Source organism: Acanthaster planci, linkage group LG20 (genome assembly GCF_054643075.1).
Source record: "Acanthaster planci isolate LZ-2023a linkage group LG20, COTS_SCS, whole genome shotgun sequence".
Classification (NCBI taxonomy): domain Eukaryota; kingdom Metazoa; phylum Echinodermata; class Asteroidea; order Valvatida; family Acanthasteridae; genus Acanthaster; species Acanthaster planci.
In genome coordinates, this window is record NC_141796.1 from 11,324,403 (window position 1) to 11,334,115 (window position 9,713).

A 9,713-nucleotide genomic window follows, 5' to 3' on the forward strand; every position below is an offset into this window, starting at 1 on the left:
CGCGCATGCTGTGGGCAAAAGTTTAGAATGAATATTCATGAATTTTTACGACTGGCGTATTGATTGGCTATTGGTACTGTAAACATACATAGTACAGAGATCAGTGAGATGTACCGTTTGTATCGCGCGCGCGCCACACACACCTAGGGTCAGAGGTCATACGAACAAGCCGAGACATGTGAGTGTTTGCGTCTAGGAGGGGAGTGGTCTCCCTTTTTTAGTCTAGTTTCACGCAGATTTTAATTTATTTCATTAGACACACAACTCAGAGGAGGCTAGAGGTAGAGAATTCTTACATGTTAGAGTCTGTTCGTGATTATCCATCTGTTTAGGAACAGACCAGGGCCTACGTTATTTACGGTAGGCTGCACTGAAACTATTTCGTGATGAATTTGATAAATTGAAGCCGGCCGCCATGCGCCAGGCCTAGGCGTAAATTTTTTCTGCGTGTCAGTGATCATGCTAGTGTTGGTGCTTATTCATTTGACGGCTGTAATGTTTTACTTGTTTACCATGTTTACACCATCAGTTAATCAACACAATCACAAAATCCTGTTGTGACTTCGATCATCATCTGATCATGTTCATTCGACGTACATGACATGCATGTTCGACAATCATGACAGTGTTCAATCTTGTCATGCTAAGTTGCAGCCTCACCTAGGCCTATGAGCATCCATCACCCTACTTAGCCTAGGGCCCAGGTACCCTCAAAACTGTAGGGTCCAGTGTCCGGAGCGGACAGTTTTGGGGTAGGGTCTAAGCTTAACGTTAGGCCTAGCCTACTTCCCTTTGTCAAAATAATCAGAGTTTCATTTACAGACGTACACTGCTACTTCTAGACTCCCTTTTGCACAAACCCTGTGACTGTGAGACTTGTCTGAAAGCATTTTCTGCAATAATAGGCCTATCCCAATATTTTCCCTGCTATTGAGCTGAACATGCTAAAGCTTAAACATACTAAATTTGACTTTTTTCCATCGTGTTATTACTTCAGATGCCATAGGTAACTGTAGGGGGAAAATAGCCAAATAATGGCGTCTGTTTGGACTTCTTTCCAAGCAATCCTCCACAACTGTGAATTAAGCTGATGGTGGATTATCAGAAAATCATGCAGTTAGATTGAAAGATTTGTGGAAAGATCTAGGCCCTGTTTGTTTAGCCACGTTCACACGGATCTGGATCGAAATCATCGATCCCTGAGCTGGTACGGGTGCTATCCATTAGATGTGTTCTGGTTTCACTAATGGATCACTGATCATGATCCGTTTCTGCGTGAAACAAACAGGCCCCTAGATTTAGGAGTGACATGCATGTAGATCGACTTATCGCCCCCAACAATCCATGTATGTCTGTTTTGTTAGCAATCAGCAGCATGAGCAATTGGGGTGGTTGGGGAACATCGTTCGGCTATGCAGACGGCAGTGGTGATGAGGATGAGGAGGCGGAGTCTGGGTACCAGACTTCCTTTGCCACCAAGGACAGTCTGATCTTCCTGGTGGACTGTGGTGAGTCTATGTTCCAGAAAGCAAGTCCAGATGAAGATAGCCATTTTCAACTCTGCATCAAGGTGCGTACATTTGCAGATGTGCACGGATCAATAGACAGATTCATGAAACCCCACCCCGTGGTCTTTTGACCAATCACTACTGGGATTTTTGTCCTTAGTGCATAAAGATATGTAAGTCTGGCATGTGTGTACACACATATGATGTGCGTTGCTGCAACATCCAGTGAGGAACTAGAGAGAGGCACGTGCGCTCTGGGTGGGGCTGTTTAGAGAGAGGGTTGCGACATAAGTGTCTCAATGGTTGGAACCAAAATGGTGGATTGTGTGTCACTGGACAATAAGCACACAGAAGCTGCATGTCTTGCTGCACATGCAATAAACAGCCATTTTGGTTCCAAAGTTTGAGTTTAGCATTACTCTTTCTATATACAACTCTAGTCTAGACAAGATTGGAATATGAAATAAAGCTTTTTGTCAATAAAATCCACCCCCCCAACATAAAATGTATTGCTGTTAGATACTTTCTGTCTTGACAGAAAAGAAATGTTTTATCTTGACATCTTGAATTGTTAAACCTAATTTGTAACTTCCTGCTCTGAAACATTTGATTGCTTTAATTTTGTTACAGTGTGCACGCAGCGTGCTGACCAATAAAATCATCAGCAGTGACAAAGACCTTTTGGGAGTCATTTTCTTTGGAACAGAGAAGAAGAAAAACAGTGGTAATTTTGATCATATCTACGTTTTGCAGGTAAGTGTCATGTCAATAACTGTATTTGTGAGATGGATATTATTAGCCATGTCAAATTGGGTGTCATCTGCTACTCTTGAGAAGGCATGATGATTTTTTTATATTGAAAGTAATCAGTTTCCATTGTCAAGTTCTGAGTTCGCGACATATTTCTTGTCGTTCCAATTTTGAATATTTGTATAGGACCTTGACAATCCAAGTGCATCACGTATTTTGGAACTGGAAAGCTTGCTGGAAGGTAAAATGAAATTTTCCAAATCTCCTTTTTGAAGCTTTTGAGAAGATTTGATAGATCTGCATAAACGAAAACCTACCCCCATTGCAACCGTTGCAAAAAAGGGTCCTAGTTTTATCATGAAAATATATCTTGTTTGCTGCAGTAAATGTTGGCAAATGCAGAAAGGTTACAGACAAGAAGGCTTCAGGAATCTGACTGAAGGAAAGTCAAGACTTTGATTCTTCCTTTCATTGTTCTCAGATGATAATGACTTCAAGACGGATTACGGCCACAACACAAGTTTCTCACTCAACGATGCTCTGTGGACCTGCTCCAATATGTTTTCTCAAAGGTAACATATCTCAGGTATATCCAGCCTCTCATTAATGCAAGGGCAGTTTTGCAATAGAGACAAGGTACAAGGCTGAACTCCATTCTCATGTTACATGCCAAGCCTTAAGAACTGATTTTGGTCGATGTGAAATAGCTTACTTAATGTGGAAATTTTTTATATGCGGAGCTGAAAACATCAAAAGATGAGGATTAGACAAACAATCTTTTCATTGATATTGATAACCATCTCTTGTTGGGACTCAGAATTATTTCAAGTCCATTATATCTCCCTTAGCACCCAGAAAATTGGTCACAAGAGGGTTCTTCTGTTTACCAACAACGATGACCCTCATGCTAATGACCTAGCAGCCCAGCGCCAAGCCAAGACCAAAGCTAAGGATCTCCATGAGATTGGCATCGACATTGAGCTGATGCATCTTGCACAACCCGGCAAAGAATTCGATTACTCAAAGTTTTATCAGGTATGATTATCTGTCAACCACCTTCCAAAAAAGAAGACAAGAGATGATATTTTGGAGATATGAAGTTGAAGTCTGATGAACAATGAGCAAGCACCCTAGTGCTGATGAGTTCCACAGTTCCATTCATGTTAAAAAGACAGTGAGAAATGAAAGCTTTTGATGTAAAACTTTGCAGGAGTGGACATTTTGATGGCCTAAAGCCACTGGGTAGTTTTACTTGAATTCATTAAAAACAAAGATTTTTGAAATCCAGCTTGCTGTTTGCTTTATTTCTAGGACATTGTGTTTTCACCAGACGATGAAGATCTTGGCACCCTGCCAGATGCAGCAGAGAAGTTTGAAGAGTTACTCAACCGAGTCCGAGCGAAGGACCACAAGAAACGCTCACTGGGCAGATTGACCTTTAGCCTTGGAGAGGGGCTTGATCTTGGAGTAGGAGTGTGAGTCAGTCTCCGTGTCTGTTTGTTCGGAATCTTTTTTCCCCTGGTCCTTTCACAGTCTGTTTCCAATCCATTCTTGTTCTGTTAACAAAATTGTCGGAATTTTCCAGTCTGCCATACCTTTAACCCTAACACTCCTCAGTCCTCCAACAGGTGAAGGATTGAGGAGGGTTAGGGTTAAACTACTGTTAGATATCCACAAGACGTGCATGAATGGAAATATTGGACGCAACTTAATTCCTGCTGAGGTAAAAGGGTAAATTTGACTCTCAATACTGTTATTGGTGTCTTATTCCAATATAGCTTCAATCTTGTGCGTCAGCAGAATAAACCTTATCCAGTGAAGCTGTACAAGAAGACCAACGAGCAACTCAAGAGCAAGTCACGCATGTTTTGTGAGGTATGCCCGTCTTTCTCCAAGTGCAAGCAATTTTCTTGTCAATTTGTAGTTAGGAAATTGCAAATAATGCCCCTGTTTAAAGATTTGTCAATTTATGGTGCAATTCACCTTCCATTTAGCTTGGAAGTTGCTGTAAAAACACTGGAATAAAAAGTGAAGAGAAGTCTGTTTATAAACTGACAAATTGTTGTTGAGATCTTGGAGAGACTGTTACTGTGCCTTAGCTGGGTACCAGTATTGCTGGTAACCATGTTTATGTTTAGAAAGACCTGACCTGATGCATGCCTGAGGCTTTCAACATATGGTTAACAAGTGGATTTCACCTCTTACCCCTAAAACAATCATCATCCAAATGTTATTGAACTTCACCAATACTGTAAAGGATATTTTGAACAATACGCCAATAATCGGTGACTTTTAGTGAGTTAATAATATTCCAGACTCAATAAAGAACGATCTTCCCCTCTCACCGAGATTAAATTGCACTTCGACTTCTAAAACATAATTCATCAAAAGTGGATTTCCAGTCCCACATGCATACAACGCTGACCAAACAAGTCGTTGCATTGTATTCAGAAAGGCCCTGTTGCAGACCATTTGCATAATTCAGATTTACACATGAGAGGAAATGCCCTGTCCCATCAAACAAGCACAAGACATTGTCGCGGCTGAGGCAATTGAAGCGCAGCCTGTTTCTCTCATCTCATCAAGGATACAGGAGAGTTGCTCATGCCAACTGACATCAAGAAGTATCAGGTGTATGGAGGCAGGAACATCGTCTTTGAGAAGGAAGAAATCACTGACATGAAGAACTTTGGTCAATCAGGTTTGCCATGAATTTGTTCAATAATTTGTCCTTTTTTTCACATTTTTATACTTGAGATACATGCATTCTAAAAATTGTTGGCTAGTATCGTTGATAAGTATTATTGAATATTAATAAGGATAGTAATATATGTTGTACATTTGTTTTCTTGCTATTTTCTACGTAATGAAAACTTAAGATATTCCTAAAACATCTTAGCTCTGTAGTATTTGAGATGTTGCATTTGTAGTATTTTTAGCCTTATATTAACACTAACTTGTAGTAAAAAAATTTAGTAGAAACGAATGTTCCTGTATTGTAAAATTCTAGTAAAATACTGATTAATGCATTTGTCATTGTATTTCTTGAAGTATGGAAATTATTCATTCAATAATTAGAATTATTGCAGACTGGTGAATATAATTACAAATAATTATGTTGTTATAGTTTTGAAGAGCATAGACAGTGACAAGTGACAAATTTTTGATTTGCGTTTGTGTGGTCCTATCTGTCAGGTCTTGTGCTGATGGGTTTTAAGCCTCGCTCATCCCTTAAGAGATACCTCCACATTCGGCCGGCCCAGTTTCTTTTCCCCGATGAGAGCGTCGTCAAGGGAAGCACACCCCTCTTCTCTGCCCTTCTCACAAAATGCCAAGAAAGGGACGTGGTCGCCATCTGCCGCTTCATCCCACGAAAAAACTCCACACCATTTTTTGTTGCGCTTGTTGCCCAGGTAACACATTCCTACACCCTCATTAACCCTCACCTTCCTCAATCCTTCACCTGTTGGAGGACTGAGGAGTGGTAGGGTTAAACCTTATTTCCTTCTCCACATATGACTAGTTTCCTGCAGTGTTTCTTCACAAAGCCACTGTTCCAATTAAGAATTTGAGCATGGACTAATATCCAGATGCACTTGATTTGAAACACCTGTATTTGTCCAATCATTGATTATCAACAACTGCAGGGATAGTTTTCCTGTTATTGATGTAACTTTCCCAGTGTTGTAGTTGAAACTATAACAAGACCTTTCACAAAGCCATTCTCACGAGCAGACACAAGACCAGTCACAAGGCCAGACATAAGACCAGTCACAAGGCCAGTCACAAGGTCAGTCACAAGTAACAGGGTGACAAGTGACAAAGTAGCACTTTTCTTGGAGTTCATATTTCAATAGCTTGTGACTCAAATTCAAACTGGATGTGTTGTAGGGTTTTGTGATCATGTTTTGATGGTCTTATGGGGTCTTGTGAAGGTCTGAAGAGGTCTCAACTCCAACACAGAATTTTCCTTTTCCTTTGTAGGAGGAGGAGTTGGATGAACGCAATGTTCAGGTTACTCCACCAGGATTTCATCTCATCTATTTGCCCAACTCTGAAGACATCAGGAGGTTAACCCTTCCAGAGCATCCACGAGGTATTGAAGCAGGAAGGCTCTATCTATCACTTAATATTAATGGGTATTTATAAAAACGGACATGTATCCACCAGGACTGGTGCTTAACCCTAACCCCCAAGGGTGTATGTAAAATTGTTTTGAAATTGGAGGGTTTGGGACTAAAGGGTTAAGGGCTTCACAATTATTAGCCCTGGTCATGTGGCCCAGGAAACGTTTCAGTCACCATCTCAGGCACATTTTTTGTTCTTGTTTTTTTTGTATAGCTAATGTTGATCAGATTGACAAAGCGAAGGAAGTCATCAAGAAACTGCAGTTCAAATTCAAGAGTGAGAATTTTGAGAATCCAGTTCTCCAGACACACTACCGCAACTTGGAGGCCTTAGCCCTAGATCGAGATAAGCCAGACGACATTGTAGATCACACAGGTCAGAGGTTATCAGGGGTCGTTTATCAATTTATTTCTCTTTGTATAAATGAAAGATTTTAAAATCCACAACCTTAAGGAGATTCTTCATCTTTCTTTGTTAGTTGGTCACCTTAAAGTTTTACCAAAATAATCAGTGAGAATTGGTCTGCAAACCTAGCAGGACTCTTTTGCCTCTTTACATCATTACAGTTGTCAAGTTTGTTCTTTTTTTGAGTAGAGTGAATCTTTTTTTGTGTGTGCACTTCAGCCCCTGACGTTGAAATGATGAGAAAGCGAACTGGGGAGAAAATTGAAGAATTCAAGGAGTTAGTATTCCCAGATGGGTACCAGCCTGGTGCCAAGAAACGTAAGGTAGGTCAGCCAGTGTGCTTTACTTCAAGGTACTAGACTGTGATAGACCCCCGAAAAAAAATTGCTGTGTAGCTCAGTGGTGGAGATTAAAGTCATGTTATCGGTTATTACTTCTGTTCGCTCCAGGGGAGGATTGATTGACTTGATTTCCTTTGATGTTATTGAGAGAGAAGATTGTCTCGATTTGTTCATTTATGTAGCATCCACAGAAAGACTAAAACTTAGACAAATGTATTATTGCTTCATCTTGTAGACGGTTGGAGGTGATTCTGGTAAAGCTAAACCAACGATGGACGTTGACATGAATCAGTATGCCCAGCAGGGAAAGGTGAGTGTGAATGTATGTGAATTATTAGGGAACAGGTGAGTGGAATATAAGCAGGTGTGACTGGACAGCAGTGCTGGAGTTCTGTCCATCAGATGTCCCTTCAAGCCCATGTCAGTCTATCACAAGTCATATGGTCTGAGGACAAGTCACAACTTTTCAAATGAGCTGTAACCAATGCATTTCATTATCGCTGTTCAACCTGTTAGTCATGACTGGTTTTGTGAGAGGACTTGTGATGGACTTGGACTATGGCACTGTTAGACAGGTGGCCGTCAGGGGTTATCAGTAGTAGATAGCACTCATGGACAGTGAGCCACACTGGACAAGTTTCCACTACAGGCAACCTGTTTCCTGTGGTAACCTGTTCATTACGCCCATGGAATATGCTGTGTCACCTGTCTATTTAAAGCCAGACATCGATAGCTACAGGGAAAAATATTTGATTATAATCTTATATCCAGGCTGCCTTTAGATGAAATATTCCTACAAATTCTCACTCCAATTTTCCCCTCAGCTTGGCAAGTTAACTGTCGCCGTCTTGAAAGAGTTCTGTTCCAAGAATGGACTTTCCACAGCCGGAAAGAAAAATGATCTCATCGAGACCATATCGAGTCACTTCGGTGTCTGAACTCTAACCTTTGACCTCAGAAAGGGACACAAATTTTCTGCCAGTTTTCATCTCTTGTTATGGATGAGGGCAACGAATGGGAGAATAAACCTCTTTTTAAATACAACTTCCTTTGAAAACTGTCTAATGCAGTTGAAAAAATAGGAGATGGTGATCTTAGATCATAAAAGTTGTACAGAAAAGCAAACGTAGAAGTTAATAGATTCTGTGGCAACCACTTTAGTAAGTTCTGGTGAGAAGGAGCTAGTTCACGTTTTGTGTTGGCAAAACTGCATTCCTGTACACGCATTGTCAAAAGTATGGAAGAATAATAGCGGATTTGCGTTAGGCTCACTTAGAGATTTCTAGTTTCAGAGAGAATTAATTCATGTCATCAAATCCTCGAAATTTTATTTGAAGTTAAACCAAACTACGCCCAGGACACCTACGGGGAAGAGCTCTGTGCCCCAACTGTACAGAATGGAAACTTTTTGCAAAGCACCAGTTTAAGAATTCAATAGCAATTTAAAAGGTTTTCATGTTCTCTGTGTCTTCATCGTTCATTCACGAAGCCTTAAGAGTTTATCCTTCTGGCATTTAAATTCTGAATAATCTATCATGTTGGCATCCTTGGGGTGAGTTATAAATGACGTCATTACTGTGATTAGTGACGTGTAAAGTGGCTGGTCTTATTGATTGGTTTCCAATGAAGAGATATTCATCTGTTACTAGGCATTTCGTTCCATTTTTGTTGTCAATAAAGGTAGTTTTATATTGGAAATCTCCATGTGTGCATATCAGCTTGTTTTGTTTTGTTTAGTACGATTGCAAGTGGCGGAGCCAAAGTGGACAGGGACACCCCCCGGAAAAAAAGATCGTCGCTCCAGACCCTAAGGCACGTGTTGAATATGCCAAAGACAGAAAATGTATTGGAGCTGTACTACCCCGCTACCCGTTGACTGCTGGCTACGCTCTGATTGCTTGTTCTGTTTTTATTATTAAGGGTAATTCTTGGTTGTATATGTTTTGTACGAACAGGGAAATGTGAAATAAGTGATCTGGAATGTATGCTGCAAAACTTTGATACTTTTATTAAACTCTTTAAGATGAAAAATATGATTTTCTTTAGCTCGCAGTTGCTCTTTGTTCGTGTTGGTACTCGCTTCCAAATTCCGTTTACCTGACATGTTTACCATGAACCAAGGTAGTCCCTCGATATTCTACCCGACAATGCATCGAAGTTGAAACCAATTTGCTGTCGTGATGTGACATTTTTGACAGAAGGCATGATCACCCGTAGTATTTGAATTTATGCCAGTAATACTTTGAAGAACTACTCAAAGTTTTCATTTAGCCGCAAATTTAAGACTCGGTTGTTTTGCATTTTCAATTCCAACCTGCACTGAGACTAAGTCTATGTGGAATGTGAAAACCAACCTTTTTGTGTTCCTTGCCGTGAATCGCCCGTATTAAAGCTTGAAGCCACATTATTCAAAAGACCTTGGGATAAATTGGAGGCTCTTCTCTTAGTGAACGTAACGACTTTAACCCTAACCCTCCTCAATCCTTCACCTGTTGGAGGACTGAGGAGTGTTAGGGTTAATGAATACGTCAACTTGTCCAATACTTTCTTAACAAGACTGTTGCTATTATACCACTTTCCT

The 9,713-nt window shown here is 40.4% G+C and overlaps 1 protein-coding gene across 3 annotated transcripts; it reads left to right on the forward strand.

The window, feature by feature from the left end:
- Positions 1-71: 71 nt before the first annotated feature.
- LOC110987728 (DNA repair protein Ku70-like) lies at positions 72-8,830 on the forward strand. Of its 3 annotated transcripts, none has more exons than XM_022250735.2 (15): positions 72-178; positions 1,365-1,570; positions 2,139-2,261; positions 2,445-2,499; positions 2,740-2,830; positions 3,107-3,293; positions 3,570-3,733; positions 4,037-4,133; positions 4,845-4,959; positions 5,454-5,671; positions 6,243-6,354; positions 6,600-6,761; positions 7,011-7,114; positions 7,368-7,442; positions 7,957-8,830. In XM_022250735.2, the coding sequence occupies exons 2-15, from the start codon at positions 1,376-1,378 to the stop codon at positions 8,068-8,070; spliced, it is 1,812 nt and encodes a 603-aa protein (XP_022106427.2). In that variant the 5' UTR covers positions 72-178; positions 1,365-1,375; the 3' UTR covers positions 8,071-8,830. The 3 variants fall into 3 exon arrangements, with proteins under 3 accessions (XP_022106427.2, XP_022106425.2, XP_022106423.2); XM_022250733.2 differs by having other exon boundaries at positions 146-281; XM_022250731.2 differs by having other exon boundaries at positions 148-360.
- Positions 8,831-9,713: the final 883 nt, after the last annotated feature.

Bases quoted from the DNA above. Each gene is read 5' to 3' on its own strand.
- LOC110987728 (XM_022250735.2), top strand. From the start codon at position 1,376: ATGAGCAATTGGGGTGGTTGGGGAACATCGTTCGGCTATGCAGACGGC. The intron at 2,500-2,739 runs GTAAAATGAAAT...CATTGTTCTCAG, and splicing joins ACTGGAAAGCTTGCTGGAAG to ATGATAATGACTTCAAGACG. The intron at 7,115-7,367 runs GTAGGTCAGCCA...TTCATCTTGTAG, and splicing joins CTGGTGCCAAGAAACGTAAG to ACGGTTGGAGGTGATTCTGG.